The sequence below is a fragment of the Myzus persicae genome, unplaced genomic scaffold (assembly GCF_001856785.1).
Source record: "Myzus persicae strain clone G006 unplaced genomic scaffold, MPER_G0061.0, whole genome shotgun sequence".
Taxonomy (NCBI): Eukaryota; Metazoa; Arthropoda; class Insecta; order Hemiptera; family Aphididae; genus Myzus; species Myzus persicae.
This window is the reverse complement of record NW_019103603.1, coordinates 727,918-751,801: the sequence shown is the minus strand read 5'-3', so window position 1 is coordinate 751,801 and position 23,884 is coordinate 727,918. Positions and strand designations below refer to the sequence as shown.

At 32.0% G+C, this 23,884-nt stretch overlaps 1 protein-coding gene across 1 annotated transcript in view; it reads right to left on the bottom strand.

Moving 5' to 3' along the window:
• LOC111034875 (AT-rich interactive domain-containing protein 3A-like) overlaps positions 1–23,884 on the bottom strand; it is an 83,818-nt gene that overhangs the window by 23,639 nt on the left and 36,295 nt on the right. The window contains exon 4 of the mRNA XM_022316281.1: positions 14,649–14,721. Coding sequence (XP_022171973.1) covers positions 14,649–14,721 — 73 coding nt within the window. The remainder of the gene's footprint in view (positions 1–14,648; positions 14,722–23,884) is intronic.

The following is a 23,884-nucleotide window of genomic DNA, read 5'->3' as shown; positions in this document are numbered from 1 at the left end:
TAATATTATAATGTGTATACGTGTAAATATCGCCGCGTGTGTGGCGTGATTGATCTCGTGCGCGGCGCCTTTGTACAGCGAGGTGAGGTCCGCGCACGGCGGTGACCGGGAGGGCGGGGAAAATGTCCCGCGTAAAATCATTTACCTATATACGTCGTAGTATGATTGTTATTACACCCGTTCGGTGTAAGGGGTGAAACCCCTAGTGTGACCATTATTTTACCTGATCAAAAAAGTGACACTTTCTAACACCTATAACTATCGAATACGTATTAGATACGAAAAATAACAAAACACTTGATTACCACTTAATGATTACATTATAGTTCATTTTATTTGTATGGAATTTAATATTAACATTTATTAAAACTACATAATATGAATAATACCTATACAACGTAATATTATTATAACAGATATGTCACGTGTGCCTACCTATTCTAAACACGATGATACAATCGATGATTGAACGTTAAACGTGGTCAATATAATGGTGACAGTTTTATAAAAAAATGTATGGACCATTTTTTATTAATCATGCAAAATAGAAATGGTTTTAAAAAATGTTGTTACTTCGAATTTTTGTTATTTCGGTACATTTACATAAAGGATTTCAGATTTCCAAATATTTTTAATGTGAAACGTCTTGTCATGCTGCGTGAAAGGCATAATAATAACCTGTTGTAACTTTTTTTTTTACTAGTTTATAACACATCTTATTTGTATTAGGTTTACAATAAGTGTAAGTAAATTGCGATGATGGAACTTTGGGAAGTGGGAAGTTGAATTTTCATTCAAATATTACGCTGATGCAGTAGATAGGAACTTGATACACAGATACAATGTGCAACACTGTACACTGTACTTCAGGTTTGAGTTTATAGTGAATATTATAATATATTTAATAGGGTAATCTAACCTACATTTTCTGTAAATCCGATAGTAGTTTGACGGGGGTACATTTGATAGGTACATACTACATATAAAGTTTAACTAATAGCAATCATTGTGCTATGCATACTAATATGCTATTACTTATTAGTTATTATACTTAATAGATTAGTTATAACTTATATTATATAAGAATAATTAGGTATAGATATTATAGTAATTATTATAGTAACACAGACTTTACAAAGCAGCGCACGACTATACCTTTTTCATAATAATAATTGAATAAGAACTTGAACAATATCGCTTCATTCATTTTGACATTGGTTTGACTTTGATATTCAAGAAGATAATCGATTTTATATTTTTGTCGTTGATTAGAAATCGTTCAAATTAATCAAACATACTTTGTTCTTTGTTTGTTTTGAAACATATTCTCTTCATATTTTAATATTTTATTACCTGCAGCTACGACCACTCGTGTTTAATATGCTGTTATACTTACATTATCGAACGTTATAGTTATTTAGTTTAAAATAAACTAAAAATATTGAATCATTTTGTAGTTATATCATTTTAATATGAGTCGTAGTGGGGCTTTGTGGTTAGCCTTAGTCACTAACTTATTTGGACGTCAATCATCAGCCGGTCGATGGGTGACCACCCAGGTTTTTACTGTTTTTAGTGACAAATCCTTGTCCAACATGCACGTGTTCCTCACCAACCGTAATAACCCTTTACAAAATGCTAATGGCCATAATTGCCTATTTTTAAGATCAATAAAAAAAAATTTTAATACACACGACACACGCGACACGTCAAGTGATGCGTTCTGTTTCACGAATCGAACGTGATATAAGTTGCAAAGCTTGTTCTATATGTCTGGTAGAGGACCATCTGATGTATATGCGAATAATTTTTCACCCTAAAGGCACCCTCGTTGAGGAATAATAGTCCGTATATGACTTTATGCGCAGTCTTCGTCACAGTAATATCGGTTTGTGTTTGTGTATGCACTAGGCGATCTGTTAATAATGTACAGTTAAACGAAACTAGCACCCTCCTCGCGTAGACGATGAACTTTGAATAAAATTATTCATAGTTCTGGGACATAGGTACATCTAAAACTCGACTCGGGTACTGTTTATACCCGGAACCGGGTTCACACAACATACACGCAGATTAAAATCGTTTATTTACAACGATTAATAATATTATAGGACTACGTAACTTATACAGTATATACGATAAAAGTATACGATACGATATAATATAAGTTCGATTAAAACGCATGAGCACAATCGATCGTTATTCGTTAGTGAGCACGTATCGCATAATATAAAATGCATGTACCTAAACATAAATACATCGGGTCATATGGAATATAATAATTTCATATTAACGACTGGAACGAGTTGCAGCAGACGGCTGTGTGTATAATATACGCTGCTAGACTACGTGTCTATACAACAATCGAGACGTCATTAAAACGAAATCATACGTTATTTATCAAAAGGAATGTTAATGGGTTGCGGAAATTTTATAGACCAGCCGAGTCGCTTTTTTCTTCTCTCTTCTTGTATACCATAATATTATACGCCTGCAACCTCCGCTGCACACTGCAGCAGACTCGTCACATATTAATATATTATTATTTTCCAGGATAATTAAAAACCCTTGGATATACGCGAATATGGCGTGGGCCGGAAACAACAGAGCCCCTTTGGCTAATGAGGGTATCAAAACATGTTGCCGGGTGTGATATATATATATATATATATATTGTATATTAAACACACGTACATAATATTATATTATGCACGGTGGTGAGTGTCGTGTGTATACAGAGCGGTCTAGAACGTTCACGACACGTTCGCAGTAAAACCATTTGGTCGCCGACTAAATCGATTCGACCCCGAGTTAACGCTTATAGTCTTCAAACTGGGATTATTTTTAAACAGTGCCGTTTAACCCGTTGGCTTCCGTTAAAACATTTTGTTTCCCTTTAGCATTAAACATCGACAGGATTAAATGAATTTCACACTTTTACGAATTATTGTGTGCATTGCATATTTAACACTATTATAATATTATAATCCGATCGTCCGAAAAAAAACCACGGGCTATGTCATGGGAAATCTCATAAAAGTAACACACGAATGTAATAATTTGTTCTGATCCACTGCTGCTAATATGGGTATAGGTTACGTTACCATAATATCGGATTCTTTCCTTCGGCAATTGGAATTGATTTATGAAAGAAACGAAAATCTCAAGAGTCAAGATGTAACGAGAAATTCAAAATATCGGGTTTCAGAACGAAAACGATCTTTGATAGGTCAGACATAATTACTCGAAATAATGAACTAATTGAGACATCGCAGATGCGTTCTGCAAATAATATGGAATGCAGCGTTGCCGTATATATAGAATACGTACCTACCGCAGTAAATTATGTATTGTGATATAATGATATTAAGTTTTCGCTTTGTGAATTCTCAAAAGAAGCCAATCAGACTATGAAATCACTCTGTATATGATATACCACCAAAAGGGCACACACATGTCCGTGATTTTATATCGCCCGTTTCTAGACAGAAGTTAATTATACATATATAATATATAGGAGGAGGGTTCCCGAATATGTTTATTAATATATATATATACATCGGTCTGCTGTCTGGGTGCGTATTTTGCACTTTAATATTATTATACAAACGCGCATGCACGCACACACACACACACAACAGTTTCACCGGGCGTACAGTATATTATAATATGTATAATGTATATATAAAAATGTCCCAAAAATCTGTCGGCCATGTGTTTTTGCCGGAGCAGCAACAGCGGTGCGTGTCATACGATACCGCGCGCCGCATCGGATTTTTATAATAATAATAATAATATATTATTTGCCCTCAAGGGTAGTCGTAAAATTCGACCGGCTATACCCAAATATATAGTAAGCCTTATGATACACGCATTATATGTATATCACATTATTATATGCCGCCCTATATGTTATTAAACATGCGTCGTCATCGTCGTCATTTTTAGTTTTTTTTTTCTGCAGTTTATTATGTAGGTTTAATATATAATACGGCAGTGTAAAATAATTTTCCTTTCAAAAATATATAAATATAATATATATATGCATACAATATGCACGCCGCTATGTTTTCGATCTTTATATTGCGAAGGCGGTGACCACAGAATGTGTACAGTGTATACAGACGGGAAGCGTGAGAATTCGAAAATATAATGACGATGAGTCTGAAGCAAATTAATTATTATATACATGTCACACATTTAAAAGACCAAACGAATCAACGTAAAAAGTTAGGTATACCCATATTATATATTGTATATATAGATACTCATTAATGCATTATAATACAGGGTTTGTCAACGTACTTTCTGGTTTTCTTTCGCTGCCATTATTGGGAAAAAGGAACTAAAAAAAAGGTAGGTACGTGTTCCCAGTAGTTTCTACACGGCTACACGAATATAAAAATAAGTTGTTTAAGTTCTTATAAGGTAAAAGAAAGAAGCATATTATGTAAGTTCTTACACGGCAGAAAAAAAAATTATTATAAACATATAATTATATTTCATTTGCATACATACGTACACATTTTATAACTCAATATATAATTATTTCATATATACAATATTGTAAATAATATTAATTTATGAATCAATATAATTATATATAATAATATTTTTTTCTACGTATACATTATTTAGGGTGAACATTGCCAATATCCTACTATTGGATAAAGTAAAAAAATCGTTTATAAAACTTCTTTTAATAGTTTGTATATTATCTATGGTTAAGTAGGTCCAGTGCCTACTTGCATTAATAAAGTAGGGACAATAAATTTTGTTTTTGATGAACCTCATCGTGCAATACTTGGTAGACATTTTAGAAAACAAAATCAAATAGAATGAACTTACAATAATTTTCTGATGATCAAGCTTTTAAAAATTGCAAAACTGGGGGAAATTGTATTTATTTGACATAAACTCATAAGTTTTATGCAAATATGTACATAACACTATTCATATGGATATCAGGTTTACATCATCCTGTTAATATGATGTGAACTATAGATACCTATTTTTCAATTATTGTACCCCACCCATAGATTATACACTAACCGACTAGATAGATTTATTTCATCCACGGGTTCCAATCGCAAACTTATATTGAATAACCTATACCTATATAGTTAGTGTTGCAAAATGTCTGTACCCATACCTACTACAAGCAGCGTGCTGATCATATTCTTGTACATTCTGTGTTATCCATTCAAGTGCCCTGACAAGTGTTTCTACAATGCGGTTCGGCGTTAATAATATTATTCTTTTTATATTATTATATTATAAGTACGAGCGTTTCGGTTACCGCGCAGTTAAACGATATTTTAATGGCTCGTTGTCGGACGGACTAGTTTTAGTATTTTTTATCGTCCGCTATTAAACGCACAGCACATAATAATAATATTACGAGTATAATAATATAATACAGTAATGCCTCTGCTTCTATTATTATTATTATTATTATTATTATTATTATTATCATCAATAATATAACTATAAGCAACGATGTTAAATTATAGTTTTAGATTATTGGAGAGGTGTCGTTTAAGTCTCCGCAGCCGCGCGGATACATACGTAATACAGGCTGAGGGCGGCCCGAGCGCATCATGCTCGAGACCATAAAAATATGATTACCAGAGCAGCTATATATATAGCACATATTATATAGTAATATATAATATTATGTCCATATAATAATCTACCACGCATATAACAATATAGTTCGGCCCATCTAGCATAAAGGTATGATCCAGTACACGTAGTGTTGTTGATTCGGATCGTCGTAAACAGCAGCACGTATAACACGTATATATTATTATAGTCGAAGTTTGATGGATTTTATGCGTAGAAAAAATTATAGTATTCTATTCTGTAATTTTGTATTTTTGTTATTATTTTTTTTTTACGTGCGTCTTTGAAGGTTTTTTTACGACGGTCCACTGCCACTAGAAAACATCGCACTTATATATTATAATATTATTATATTATGCAACGGCTTACAGATATATTATACTCACAAAAGTGTCGTTCTGATAGCACATACCACTGCAATTATTTATTCAAAATACTTAAATACCTAAAGGCTAACTACATAATAACATGTATAACTATACATTACAAGAACCATATTATATTATAAAATCCTCTGGAGATCCGTGAAAACTACTCGACTACATTAAGGAAAGTTATGAGGGGTTTATTGATTGATTCAAATTTCTGTTGAAAATTTGCAGAGATGCTTTTTGGAGACGCCTCCGAATTACAACATCCGAGTTTTACAATTCGAATAGGTACTATAACAGTTATCTATATCTTAAATATTTTATTGCCACTAGTATATTATTAATTACCTACAGAATATTATGATGGTTGTTTTTCATTTTTTTTTTTTATTCTATTAATAACGTGTAAACTGTGTCCGACATGAAGAAGTGATAGCTGGTCAGAGGTCTAAATTATATGCACATTGATAGTATTATTATGAATACATTTATATTTTAATTTTCACTTATTTTTTGTAAGTTTTTGGTATTATTTTTCGTAACGTCCAATGCTAGATTAATGATTATTGAAGATCACACAAACAACAAGTAAAATATACTGCATGTTTTAAGCTGCAATATACATTTTCGTTCCTCTTAAATTGTAAAATATTGGCAATAAAATTATTTGGAAACTCAACGAAGTTGTTGAATGTAAAATTGATATAAGAATAAAGTCCCTTTCGTGTTCATACTTATCAGTCCTATATATTTAAGGTATATTATTATCATGTATCCGGCTATTTAATATATTATAGTATGTATTAAACCTATGTATTTATACAATTTACTTCTCATGATTTTTATAATGGCGATGTGGACTGCAAATACGTTTTGCGGTCAAACGTCAACAATGCGGGTGGCAAACAAAACGTAGGTAAAACAAATAATAAAACTACAAAACTACCTATATACAGTACCAATACATGTGTAGTTAACCTCAAAATAAAAATACTTTTAGGTTATTTTTGGCACCTACGATACTATATACAAACATTTAATGTTCCTGCCATAACTTTGTACCTATACTGTCTATGTAGTTTTGTTTGGTTTGTATAATTATTATTATTAGCTTATTGAATAGGTCACATTTGTGATTTGTCCGAGTTATAATATTGTTATGAGAAAATTGAAACAGCAAATTCGAAGGTCATACTTTTCTGGAAGTAACTAAAAGTTAAATTACTTATTAGTTATTCTACTGTATAGCTGACTGCTAGATAATGTGGCAATAAAATATAGACTTGATAATAATCATAATAACAATAATGACAACGCCGTAGGTAGTTAATTTCGAAGAAAAAGTTGTTTCCCCCGTAAACATAATATTTTATATATATCTACGTATAATTGTACTTAGCAGGTATACGAGCCAAACCATCTGAGCAAATGGCGTGATAAGTGCTGCGCGTGCGTTCGCACAGCGATGTATAAGAACAGTAAAAATAATAAAAATCGCGCGTGCAAAATAAAACCTTAATATTCACAGTCGACTACAAAATGGCGGCTATTTTTGTTATTTATATACGCCACGTGCAACTGGCAGCCGAGATTACGATTACCTCTACACAATATAATAAAGCGAGATAAACGGTGGTGACCAATGCAGTGAGTTTATATGTGCGTGTGTGCACATTGTTCGCGACATTCGTCACGTCCGTTTAATATATTAATATTTTTTAAAATATTACATTACGAAACAAAGTTTAATTGCGAAATATAAACACCGACGTCGAAATGCTCGCACGTAGGTGGCCTACCAGTAATACCGACTATGTACTTTACGTTACTAACTACCAAGACGTCTTCAAAAGAATTTTATTTTTTGCACCCATAAAAAAAATAAGAAATTTTTAAAAATAATAATACATTTTAATGCCATCTAAAGTCTTAGCGATCACTTGACTTTCTGACTTAAGTATTATTTAAATCCTATAACTTGTATATCGTATTACGTACTATAGTATATACATATATGTGTAATTTCAATAAATATTAAAAAATCGATGGTAAAGACATGAGTACACGAACCTATGAATTTTAAATAAAATAATATATAGATAAGCATATAATAATGGCAAAAGCAATATATATATATATATAAGCTATATATACGTGACTGATTTAGGTCTTACTGATGCTTCGCTCTCGACTATAGTAATAGTAATGGGGCAACGCCTTTCATCGGACCGAAAATGATAAATATCGCAAATAAATAACCTACAGGTAAGTATAAAGTATAAACATATTTATGTTGATCGAGAACCGTTGAGAATCAAACGCAAGTCGAACGTAGAGGAAATAATTCGATTGATTTTTGAGTTTTGACAGACCAACTGAAAATATCGTCGTCACATCTGTTCACGAGTAATATGCGTTATCATATAGTAGGTATATCGGGTTTCTACTACACCTTGACTTATGGTGTTTCGTATATTCAACATGTAGGAAACAAAATGTCATTACCACATTACCTATGGCTCTATGAGTATAGAGCTCATCGTGAAACGTCATGATTATGATGAACACAGGGTCTGTGTAACTGTGTAAGATTAAACTTAACTATAGAATAAAGACAGAAAGGTATGGCATTAAAAATGAAAATAAAAATGACGGTTAACCAGCGATTAACCATTGGAATACTATAAAGGTAATCACTGATTCAACCAATCACAGCAAGGTATAGAATTTTTTTTAAGAAATCAAGTTTCACAGTGAGCTGTGGAGGCACAATAAGGCACATTATATTCATTTCTACACGACTCGGTATAATAGTGGATATCCGGCTTTATTAACGACAGTGACCGCAGTCCATATTGTAAACGTGGTAGGTATATTTTCGACCATATATAACTACTATATTTACCATCGTCGGCCATTGGTCAATCAATCTTATTATACTGTAATATTTATATAGGTACACCTATAGTGATTTCATTGCGTAGGTATTATAAGTTAAGTACACGATGATTACATTTCCACTTTCCAGTCAGACGAGCCTTGTACGTATATTTTCAATCCTCATTATTTCAGTCGATTCCCCCACCCTCTCACACAATGCCCACCATAATGTATTTGAAGTTCTAAAAATAAAATATTGTCGATGATTAATAATTAGAGGTATTTTAATAAATTGTATTTGATTGTATATTTGTATTGTTTACACTTTTAAAATATCTAGGAAGTATAAGTTTGATTTCTTAATGGGTACCTACCTATGTTTGGCAGACATTTGAGGAAATTCAAGAAATACAATATGCATTACACCACGCTGTAATAGCAGCTGTAGGTTTTGAAGCAAAATTACTTATATTCGTTCGTTTTCCTGCACGTGCTGTATCGATCTACTTCCGGGCGTATAGAAAATTAAGAGTCGACTGTGCGTATTTTATAATTTATAATAAACATTCAAGTTAAAGAAAATGAAATGTAGGTACATTGTACGTTATACACCAAGCATATTTATGTATATATTATAACTGCTCATTAATGCTCACACGCCCATCAACCGCGGTTTTAAACTGCAGTGCAATGTGTGCCACGCTGCATGACCATATTATACTATTATATTATATTATACTGAATAATAACATATAGTCAATAATATACGGAGTATGGAGTCTTTATACTAAATGCGTTACACAATATTCGACAAAACAATATAATATAATATGTTATTATAGTAATAATTACTATATTTAACACATCTAATACATCCATAAATCATCCATAATATGATAATGCAATTAATAAGCTTGTCCGCCTGTCACAATCATTGTGCGGTATTTAATTATGTAAACCACGAAGTATATGATATTTTGAAACTCGTAACCCCTGCGGTGCACCTAGCTAAGACGGAATCACAAATTTTGATAAGAAATTAAAATTTCATTTTTCATAGAGCTATAAAGTGTGGAACTACAGTACTTAAACATATACTGTATACTCTTTTATGGCTGGTATATAAATGTATGATTTTGAATTAAAGTAGAAGAATTTGAATTTAAAACATTATTATTTTATAAAGGCATTTTCGGTGCCAATGTCATTTTTCAAAGCAAATGATAATATTGGAAATTAAACGAGTCTATACAAGATTTGAAATATTTATTTTTTCACACTCCACATAATATTTGGATTCATGATTGTTTTTAATCATAACAAAATTCGATAATATTAATAACTTATTATAAAATATTTTGATTTTCAATTTAATATTTCTAATGACCACGTAGTAAAATATTTAAATTATAAAATAACACACGAGGTATTGTATTTGAATCCATTGTGTATCATATTATATACAAAGTGTATACCTTAAATCGTAATTATAAATATTAATAATTGGTAACGATATTTTTGTCGACTTAAACTATTTTCGCTTATTTGCCTTGTTATCGACTATTTCCGTCAGATTTGCCTGTTAACTATTCGGATTTGGTGAATCGATGGGTTTACCATTCATTTATGTTCCTGTGAAGTATTTTAAATTACTCCTTGGCTCTTGTACGTGCACACCAGTGGCGCAGCTGATGAGTGGCAATGGGTAGATGCCTCTTCCCTTAGAATTTTGTGTTGGTGATGCTTTAACCATGGTTATAACTAATAGTCTATACAAGTAATACAATAATATAGTATTTAAATCCCCCCCTCTCATCTTGATTTTGCTTCAGCTACACTACTGGTTTAAACGCAGTTGAATACGTATGTCGATCATATTATATAGGTACAAAAACACTGCGCATTGTACGGATGGAACTATTCTACCAAATAGAAAACGATATGAACAGAGGAAATATATAATTTAGGCAAAGTGGTTGCTGTAGACAAAGCCAAACAAGAAATAAACGCAGATGAGCTATAGTTGTAATTATTAAACTATCTTCATACAAGCATATTATAAATTTATACACTACACTATACAGCGTTATACACGTCGTAGTACCTATAGATTTTGACAAATCGACTTTCCGTTAAAACGCCTTCGAACCGATCCGTTTATGATGGAGTTATTATATTTTAAGTGCGTTTATAATATTATGTATCATATAGTAGTAGTATGCACTGACTATAATAATGGCCTATAAGGCATTGCCATCGTTATTCGTCAAACATCGGAATCGTATGAGAAAAAAGGATTATTTCTCCAAGGCGCCCCCTCCTCCCACAACCAAACCGGAACTTAAAATGCGCCGGTCTGCCACCATTACTATCTTCGTTAGAGAGAAGAGAAAAATAGTTCATAATAAAACGATTCATTTTTCAGAATACAAAAATACAATTATGCATATAATATACGAAAATATCAAATACATACTATACAGTGCATTGTCAAATTATTGTTTCTATCGACTATGATATTATAATAATATAAGCAACGGAAATTCCATTAAAACGACAAATGTTCCCTAATGATGTTTCGCAATTGCTACATATACATTATGTAAATGTACTTTTTAGTTCATTAGCGTTATTATAATATAAAACTATACACCTAATATACGTATTTTATAATAAATGTAATGGTATACGACGTTGATAGTTTTCATTACAAATATGCGTCATACAATGACATCCATGATCTGAAGTTTACAGGAAAATGTATATACACATCACACACACAAACACACACACACACACACACACACACATACATACATCATTTGTTTTGAATAATTAACATACAAATTCAAATATTTTTTATTTAGTTTTTACTTTTCATAACGCGTTTGTCTTACTTATTTTTTTCTTGTCCCGGAGACATAAACCCAAAATTATTTGTTAATACATTTGTAATTCTGCGGTGGTAGTAAATAAAACAACATTTTAATCGTACCAACTGTACACCGCCGTGAAGCGATTAGGGTGGCTGCAATGGTAAAATTATTTATCAAAGTCCCATTAAAATGTTTAAAACCAACGACACATTATTATTAAAGTTAATTTTCCGTCGGTTCCGTTGATAATTTCTTTATTTGTTATAATTCCTGCGGTCCTGCCATTTGCCAAGTATCGGTCTAAATGTGCTGCATGACTCGGTTGGATCGTTTATAGCTGCAGTGCACTGTGTTATATTAATCAAGACAATACTGAATATTGGCAGTGGTTTTTGCGTTATATTCTTATATCAATAATACTATATTCTATGTAATCTAACAAAGATAATACAGTAAAAAAATGTGTACTGAGAAACTATAATAAATAATACAATATGGACTAAATGTTTAAGTAGGCACTATAAAGCAAAATTAACATTAAATGTTCAAAACAGATTTTATATTCAGAAACGAGTCATTGTCGTGACATAAAAATTCGGTTGGTTCCAAAAGTATTACAATAATAGTTTTTATTTAATTTTTAGAAATCTAATATTATTATTTTTATTGCTCATTCAACATAATAATAATATATAAAATGTATATACATTTTTAATGACATAATTTACTATGGCGTACGGTTTTGTTTGATTTTCAAAGCCGAGTCCCGAATTTATTCAAAACTGTTTTATAGACTCGTCGTTTATAGTTAGTAAATTTTCGTATTGCATATTAAAACATCTATTCACAATGAAACACGTTTCGAGAAATCGATATTTCATTGCGTGTTGCTTTTTTTTATTTGGCTATAAAAGTGTAATCATTTTTATTTTGTATAATATAATATAATATAAATATAATATAATACACTATTATTTAGCGCCTCCGCCGCGGCCGACGTGTTTATAATGACACCGTCGCAGTGTGTCTTAACATTGAATCGTCCGTATTTTGTTCCTTTTTTCTTCCTATTATTGGGTTTATGGTAAACATAATAATTCAGAGAGTATAAAAAACCATACTGACATTTAAAAGGTGAAGTAGTATATCATTTAATATTTATTATTTACATGTTTACTGTATAGAACATCTGTTCCGTATATATAGCTTATAACTGACAAAATTACAAAATAATTATTATCGAAAAGCTGATTTTCCGTACTAAAAACGTATAAACTGGTAAGTCTCAGGTTTTACATCTATAGTGTAGTTAAGTGCTCATTACCGTATGTAAATGGTGTGAGTTTGGCACTATGGTCTCCATCGATTAATATGCTAAATATTTGAGCAGTATAAACTATAAATAGATACACCGATTTTATTGAATCACGTTATTTATTAGCGTTTAAAGGTTTAAACGATTCTATATGTTGACATTGCCAGTATCATCCATATGGTTACTAAATGGTTGATTTTTTTGTAACTATAACAATTTGATAAGAAATAAACAAAATTGTATTTTTTCAATCGACAGAGCAAAACAATATCTTCTGATAATCCACCATGATTTTTATTGATATACGTACATAATGTTTCACGGAATTTGATCGTTTGTTAAATAAAATAATTAAACATTTCGGGCCTAAATATTTTTAATTGCTTTTATACTTTGGTGGTAATTGTATTGATGTACGCAATTATAATTACCGATTCTATAAAAAAGGTATAGCTTGAAAAGATTTAAAAATGACAGCATTCGTTATTAAAATATACTTCAATATAAGTGCTTATAATAATTCATAATTACATATAATATTATGTGCAGCCTACCATTTGTATACGCATACACAAAACCTTCGAAATTACATAACTAGTGGTCAATGCTATTGTGTCTTTCACGGTTATCATTTTTTTAAGAACGAAACTATAGAAACTGCATATTGTACTTTAAGCTCCACCTGCTGAGTTTTGTCGATAAAAATATTTAAAAATGTTCTGCTGATCGTTATATTAGAGTACCTACACACAAATTCACCGACTTGTAAGTTGTAACTATAATAAAGAATTTGTTTGTATAGGGCATTGTTGAATTGTAGAACAATTTGTCCGCAAACGGGTAATCGTTAAACGAACAATGTTAGACGAACTGTCTATTGATTCAGTTTTGGCAATCAACGGTTTTGGCGCAGTTGTAAAATGTATACATATTATAAATTTATATATAAATATATGGGTAATATTAAATAGGTATAATATATTTTTTGTTGCGGTTACTAAGTTACTTGTTTCTTGTAGTTCTAGACGAACAGAAAAGAAACATTTTGCACTTAAAATATTTACTTGCATTCAATATATATTTTCTATGTTGCGATTCGTCTGGTTATAGGTAGAGGTACATATTAATATAATATATTACTATATTAGCTTACATTAGGATCGACTGAAATCAAATTTAAAACTTCCACGATTCGACGGTCGATAACCTGGACATTCTTACACAATAAAGGCATAGCTCGAGTATAATATACTTATTATAGGAAATACCGTGCCTCACCACCACATGCGTGACGGAGAATACGCGACGGTTATCCGAGTGCATATCTACATACTATTGGACGGCAGAAGATTCACTTAATAATACCTATAGAATAATGTATGGTTTTCCACTGACTTTACTTAAAAAAAAATTAATGCCTAAACCGTTTTTTGCTGTTATAGCCTATATTGTACGAATATACGACTAAAATCCAAATAATCCAATATAATATGAAGGTACCACATTTGGAAATTCACAATAATTACCAACCAGTTATGTTTTAAAAGTAATAAATATAAGCTTATTTTCTTTGGCGCTTACCTTGTTCTTGCATAAAACTGAACAGCGAGTCTAGAAAGGTCCGTCTGTCGGATTCATTGCCCGCCGAGTACAACTGAAAAACAAATAAAAAATTAGCTCCAATGTAATATTAACTTATGTTATATATATTACTTTTAGTTCCACACACAGCTTACACCGTAATTACAAACCTTTATATGGACAAATATTTTATAAGTTTATAATAGATTTTTCCTTATTTGATTTTATAATAATAAGACGAATAAAGTTGAGTTATATTTGGTTTTAATATAGAAGATAAACATCAGGTTCTGCTACCTGTGCAACATAATATTATCTAATATGTATGTATAATAAATTATAATATTGAAAATGTATTTATTTTACTCGACCGTTAATTATTGTTTAACGTTTTTAGTTAAGTACTATTATAATATATTTTTAATTTATATTATAATTTCTGAATTTACATAGATTATAAAATAACGACCAATAATAATTGTTCCCATACATATTATTCCCATGTACAGTTTAATAATAGTAATAATACTAATACATCAACACTTCTCTACCTACCGGTTATATTTAATTTACAAACGTTTTGGATGATAAACTGTACTGCTTTTTCCTAACCTCGAAGTATTTCAAATGGTCGGCCGGTACTATTACTAATACTATTTGTTTTCCCATCGGTCGCAAGTCATTATTGTAAACAAATTAGACACCCGAGTCCAAAAGTTTGACCGGTATACTTCTACAGTCTACGTGAACAGTTGAGCGTTCACTGGATGGCGTTCACTGGATGTCTAATTAATTAGATGCTTATATATTTTCGTTCACGCCGTTGTATAAATCATTGCTCCCCCGTCCCCGACCGCGTTTATTACAAAATATACTCGTTTCACTGCGCAATTCTCTTTTCTCGTGCGAGTGCATACCGATTTGACATCCATCTCGTTAACTCAATAATAGTAATAATAATATATTGGTATATGAATTTATATTGTGGCACCTAGACATTTCATGATAAGTAGGTATAATTGTATTTATTTTAGTGTGCGATCATTTTTTTGCGAAAAATAATAATCATAATTTAGCTTCAACAGATCGTCCATCTAATACGCTATTAGTGACAGTATTATGGATACGATATTGTTTAAAAAACATAATTTTCTCGGTAATTATATTTATAATTATTAGGTAGTGTGATTATTTTAATCTACGAGCGGTATAACGCAGCAGGCACTATTATAATGCATAAAAATGCATCTTCAATAGGTAGAAGAAAAAACGTTCAAACAGCCTACACTAAAAAAAAAAAAAAATGAAAATAGAAATAAGTACATTAGGTACGCCGATACGCCGATGCGAACGACAATGAAGAGGGGTGAAAAACATATTACTATTATATGCGTTTATCATTTAATATAATGTAGTGTTTCTCATTAAGAGGCAATGGCGTGTATTATATTGTCTATAGGTAGTGTGTTTGAGAACCGGTCAGGACACGACCCTATACATATGAATAAAAGAACACGCCTCTTAACACGGTAGCTCTTCAATCTACGGGATTAAATTCGACGTATGTGTGTGTTTGTGTATATATTTTTTTAGACGTTTAAGAATCGTTTAAAGTTTGTATATCAATGGAGTTTAAAGAACATTGACGGAAATCCGTTAGCTGAAAAACTTGGACCGATTTTTTAACGAGCAGAGAAGATACTGTCACTCGATAAGGTTTATTATTATTACTATTATGTATTACTATCGTGGAATATATATGTTTCCAAAAAAAAAAGCAACAACCTTTTACTGTTTTTGTATAGGAGCCTTACCTACACGTAAAAAACCGAACATAGTAATATATTTTAATTGTTATTGTCGTGCATACGAAATTATGCGTTTTGTATATTGTGTGTTATATATGTAAATATATTTCAAATACGAAATATGTAGGTACGTACAATAATATATAATGATAATGGGATTAACTGAATAAAATAATGCGTCGTATAGATATAACTAGTAATTACTATAAGGTGTGTTTTCGGGAACAAATTGACTGCTACGTGTTTTTAAGGTTATTAACATTAGAGGTAACCAAATCATAGAATATTTTAAAAGCTCTTAATTTAAACATGTTTACGAGTTATGATGATAATTTGAATAAAACACACTCGTTGATTTCACCGATGTATGACGAAATGTGTTTCGTGCTTTGGTATATATTTTTAATTTACAATACTATAATATAATATAGGCATTAACGAGCTAACGACGTCTTTCCCAATTAACATGAAACAACGATAATACATACAAGCCACGAGCCACGACACATAAACTCAATAATCGCTTTATCGCTTTTAAGTGTATAATATCATAATATAAATTATTCAATACAGAATTTTTTGCATATAATGTAAGTTATAAGTATATGATATTATTCAATATTTTTAATATAATTAAAATAGAAAATTTACAATCTGTAGCATAGTATGTACAATAAGCAAATAGGATAAATAATGGAGAATATTTACATGAAACCATATTTATGAGGAGGGATGCTGTCCAGTGACAGAACCCTCAAACGACATCATGGTTAGATATTTAGTAAATCCCAGCACCAGCGTCTTTTTAGCCACCAGATGCGATTATTTGGTGTGTGGGCTCTACCTTGAATGGCTATAAAGGGGTTGGTATGGGTGGCTTGGCTATTTTAGAGTTAAATTGTTTATAATGGTTGGATGCAACTGCGGTAATAGAGTTTCAATTTTGAGGTGATTGTAGAAAGAGTTGCTAGTTACATACCAGGGTGCAGACGCTAGTAAACGCGCGGAGAGCAATTGATTGGAACGCTTGAATTGTTTTTGTTTGGGATGGTTTGGTACAGCCCCATAACTGTATTCCGTAAGCACCAATTGGCTTTAGCATTGATTTATAAATAGTTATTTTATTGTTGAGGGAAACGTTGGATTTGAGAATAGGATGGAGGAGTTGTAGTATACCGTTAAGTTTTTTCTTGTTTCCTTTAAGTAAGGGTCTCAGGTGAGTATTTGTCCAGGATCAGGCTGAGATATTATATATTAAATAAGTAAATACCTATTATAGTTCACACTTTATAAAGTAAAATAATTTCTAGATTAGGTTTGGTTGAGTTATTCGTTATATATAATATTAGGTAAGAAATTGCAGTCAGGTTTCAGAGGGACATACTACATACGGTATCTATAGTAGTATCTTTATGTTTAACAGTGTACAGAGGTATCGATGAATTTTTTGGATTTTATATTATTTATTTTTATGAATATTTTGTTGCCCCTCCTCTATTAATGATAACTGATAACTGATAATTTAAAACTGCACCGGAAATGACGGAAACTTTAATAAGCAAGAGTTTGCACATGCATTTTTAGTTGAAATAAGGCAGAGTCAACGGAAATCCATGTTAGGGAAAATAGAAGTCCATATTGTGCTTACCAAGTGCTTATCAAGATGAGATTTGTATAGTATAGAATACATATCTCCACGATATGTCTCTTTGCTAGTTGCCGATGTCGGGTGTGGTTCATCACGTTTACTGATCATGTCACAATATTATAATGTAATGACCACATCTGTGTCATCATAAACTGCAGGGTGCAATTTCAGTAGTATCATTGATTATAGAATAAAGAGAAAATTATTTACGATGTAATGTGTACATTCTAGAGACTATAACGTTCGACGGGCGTTTAAATCCTTCAGCTTAGACTTTATTTTTACTGGATTTTCAAGACTTAATTTTTTTTATTATTATAAGTTAATACTACATAGTATGCAATCCCTGTGTTGGTCGACGACTACTTGCTCAATATATAATATGTATGTATAATATATTTTATACTATCCGTTTTCCATTTTCATTCATAATTGACTTTAGACGGAAATAATTATTAAACTTGCTATTTTGTGTAGATGAAATAGTAAATGTATGATATAAAGACCTACAGATGAAAGAACGCATATAGGGGCGAAACATTGTGGTATTTGGGGAGAGGGTGATGGGTGAGTAGGACGATGGCCAATACCGTCTGTGTAGTGGTGTGCTGCAGCTGTCTTCGATTCTCACCGTTTTCCAGCTCTGTTCTACTGCGTATATAAAACGTGTACCTGCAGCAGCACTGCGCACACGTCATATCACACACGGAGCACTTTTCACTTCCGGTTTTTACGACTTTACGCGGAACCGATTGCACCGCTGGTGTTCCCGTATCATATAATAATATTTCCCTCCGCCGTCTGCGAAACATATATTTACGCATTCGATTTGTACCACGCACGACTCAATTATCGGGTATATTATATTATACACTGTTCCTCACATGTATAATATGTATCGGCGACGGCGGTGGACAATTAAAACTCGCCCCCGCTGCACAGTACAACGTATTACGCAATTTAATATACATGTATGCACATCGCGGGGTCACGACTTTAAACCACAATATATTATTTCGGACACGTAAATGGGAAACGATCGATTGGGGGAGAAGGGGGGGGCGAGATAGGGGGTGCGGGTAGTGGCGGAGAGACGCGGGCGCGGAAAGAGGTCGCCGCGCGCTCGATCCCCGCGGTGCCGACGAAAAGCGCGTACGCTGTATATTATAATAACACTGTTCGTACAACACTTATATTATTATAGACACACGTGTGTGGCGTGTTGACACGCGATACGAATTAACAACAATGATACGATATTATACGCACACAGACGAAAATAATATGCAATATGCGAGCATAATATTATAATATACACACGGACACAAGGTACAATATACTCCCGTTCGCCGAGTGCTGACGAATCTTGAATGTTATTATTATATTGCTATCACCGCGCAGCGTCCAACCGGTGTCAGACCGCGTGCTGCGCGCAGTGCGGATTTCGTCTGGAGTTTCGCCACGTACGGCTCAGAATTTATGATCATATTATTATTGTTATTATTACTATAGAGCAGAATGATTTTAGTTTTTTTTTTTTGTATCCATCCAAAACTCTTCTGGACACGTCGTTCGATCTTCGATCGTATCCCCGTGTAAGTATATTATAATATTATACTTGGATTTCTAATAATATCATATTTGTTTATAATCACTATAATATTCGTGTATCAACCTATCGTGCATGCGAGTATTCGTGCGATCGAATATTAAAATATTATTTAGATGTTAGTATATATATATACACACACACACACACACACACACACACCATATAAACGTATACGTTCGTGTGAACATAATACATACCTATATAATAGATACACAATATACGTATTATTATATTGGTTGGTTACCTATATGTTCAGAAATTGGGACGAAATAAAGAGTTTCTTCGCAGTATTATTATTATATGAACAAAATTTCAATCGTCCGATGACGGAATCTCGTCAATCCGGTATGTATAATCGTATTTTATTCGAATATTATATTATTATTATTATCATTATTATACTATTATTATACGCGACGGACATTAAAATGCGTTTGACTCGCACGCGATATGAGCTGTGTAATTTACAGTAATTTTGCTACCGTCGTCGCCGTAATGGAATTTAACGCTTTGAAACAGCTGGCATCCATCACCCGCGTGCGATCGGATTAGAAATTATAATATTAGGTATGTTCGTAATAAAGTTGTATAAGTATATGCAGCAATTTGTTTTCTGCTGTACACACGTGCATAATATATTTTCGCATACAATTAAAACGTTATATTACAGTATAACTATAACGCCGGCGTCACGCGTGTTCCGAATTCAGTCAGATTTGTTTGTCGGATTTTTAATAAGATCTTAGATAATCGTTATATTATTATATAAATTCTGTTATATTATGCGTTCAATGACTGGACATAAATACGAGTGTTGGCACTAGCGATTGGCGTGGCATTGTTCCCAGTGGTGCAACTAGAGGGATGACAGAGAGTTGTAACCCTTAAAATTCTAATATCTTAAACTTTTTTCGTTGACACAGTAATTTTTAAATATTGCAATTTCAGACATCGCATTACAAATATTATGATTTTATTTATGCGATCAAAAAATCGAAAACTAAATCAGAAAAAAATAGGTTTACATTTACAATAAGTTTCTTGGACGTATGGTGGGAAGGTACCTATTAATAACTTCGTATAGAGAACAAACAAATCGTCTAATGTTCTACGCGTGGACACAGTCATATATGTATAGTATAGTAATATAATGTGTTATATGGCAGACGGGCATCACGCTACAATGACGACGAGCATAAATATCGTCGCCGAATAAAGTAAAATACCTACATTTAACATAGCTAGACGACGCGTATAATAACGGTGGAGTAATTGAAATCACGTATTTCCGTGCGCACACGCGACAGCCGATCGGTTTCGGTCGCGGACAAAAATTAACGTTTCGCCCGTCTCACCACGTCGTTTGTAAAATGGGAATCCGACGTCAATCTCACCTCGAACACGTTTATAGGATAGAAAAAATAACCAACTAATATGTAAAAATCAAACATCTGCACTATACACGTCGGTGGCGAATCTCCGAGTTATATCTGCGAAATGGTTAAACAAAAATTGCGCCGTCAATAAGAGAATTATATAATGTTTTTAAAAAAAAATCTAAAATCTTCAATGATAAATCATACTGGATAATGGATATATCACATATAATATGTACAATGTACATACAAATTGTTATGCCCAACTCTATGTGAAGATTCCGCCACTGCTACACTTCTTTATAACTCCGGGCATATTATCTTGGGCTACTGTGCTACTGTCGATTTTTGTGCAATGCATTTTTATTAGACTTGCATGAATTCAGGCTGCACACTCATTGAAGAACACGATAGAATCTTTCAGAATTTAATATCCGGTAGGAGTTTTTTTTTATTAGAACCAACAAGAATATATATCCAAATATAGACGTGGTGGGTTATCACTAATCAGGAAGTGTAAGGGAGGAGAGGTTTGAAATTAGAGGATTTGACTGGTTGAGTGTGTTTTTGTGAAATGGTTTATAACCGTGAGAGGCTAGTGATCTAGAATAAGAACTACCATAATTTTAAAAATGTCTGTTATTCCAAATTCCAACAAACTTACACGTGACGTACTTAAATGTGACGCACCATCATTGCTATATTATGTTCGTTGCCGTAATTACGTCGACAATTTTTTATAGACAATTATTTTAGTAAATAATAATATTAGCATTTAAAACACTTTTTTATTTTTAACGTTGAAATTATAGAAATAATTAGATGTGATGATAATAAAAACAACTGTTTCGGGCTCTATATAGAAAAAAAAACTATTTTTAACATTTTTAAATGTTTATACTTCAGCACATATTATGTTTGAATTGTTTCGTAATAAATACATTTTTTTTAAATAAAATTATTCTATTTTTGTGTAAATTATGTATGCGTTTATATTAGAAAAGTCATACATATACAAAGTAATTATATTAGCATCAGTTAATGCCCGCTAGAACATATTATAAACATATCTTAGTCATTTGTTTGTATATATATATATTATATATAATATATATATATTATATATACTATATAACAGTGGTTCTCAAGCTGTGCTGTACAATCCAAATTCCAAATTATCTAGGACCTCCACGGACACATCTTAATATTATATTATTAAATTCAATATAATTAGTTGAAATGGTATATAATAACCATTAGATACTATAAATTTTATGACCGATCATTCTTAGTATGACGAGCAACAGTTATTGTAGTTATTACTTTACATATAATCCAAAACCAGCTCTGAATAACTTATAAGACATTAATTAACTATGATTATAATAATGGAACAATGAAGCTTTTACAGTGTTATCCATTTTTTGTTTTAACAATAAACAGGGTGACCCTCCGTTGTTTTCCTTGTAGAACTCGCTTGCGTCAACTATATTCATTGTGCTCTACCATTCCTACTTAAATCACTCGGTGAAAACTGGAAATTGATATTTCTTCTTTTGATCGTATGCACAAATTAGCCGTAAAAATTAGCAGTTCGGATTTTTTTTTTTTTGTAAATATGAATATATATCATATATTGGTATCTACGTATTTAAAACTATTATAAATAGAATACTTATACATAGCCTATACAAATATTTTCAAAAATACTACCAAATCATGAAATTATGTATTGACAGCCCGACATTCTGACAGTCTGTAATCCTGTACACCTAGTTTAGTATACATAATAGATACTAGACGTATACCGTATACACAAGATGCGAGGCTTCTGGAAACACATTCGTGTAAACGCCATCCAACAAAAAACGGCTACTGCCCATACTACTGCTACCATCATATAATACTATATAATGGTATGTGATATATATTATACGACAATGACGGTAATTTTATAATAACATATTGTGCTGAGCATCTTTCCGTTTTTCGACGACTATAATACACTATACAAAGTTATAACGCGACGTGTGTAATACTTCTAACGACATCGGTATATAAGATTTACATAAGATTTTAATGACCGTTTTACACCCGACGATTTTAACAGCAGGTGGCGCGGCGCGATTTCGACCAACATTTCAGTATACCTAACAAACTGTTTAATGATGTATCTTAAAATTTTATCGCCCATCAGATTAATTGCGTAAATACTTATTTGTTAACATTTGTCGAGGAATTTCTGGTTGAATTACCCACGCGAACGACTCAATATAATATAGTGCGCGCCTCTACAATGACACGATATACTATTATTATTATTATTACCCATTATTACGAAAAATATCGTCGTATAATGTATATAATATACAATAATAATTAATATAAATGGGGTCTTTATCATTATTATTATTATTTTTTTTTTTTAAGTAATATTATACTAATAATAATGCAACCATTACAACTTGGATACATCGCGTGTAGATCAAATAAATGTCTCGTTATTATAAATATTTCGGGTTAGAAAAAAAATATCTACCTGCATATTCCTGTTCTAATGGTCTAGACAAGACAAATCGAATACGCCCGAACTCGAGTAGTCATATATGTGTATTTAGTTATAGTAGGCTACACTGCATATAAACTTACTATTCGAATTCGGTCTTGGGTAAACGCGGTTGACGGACGGTATGCGCGGCGATATTTCGAAAAATCGTAATGCGCCTTTGGCCAAACACGACGTTACAATATTATCATAATATATTATTATTGTTGTTATCGATATTTTTTGG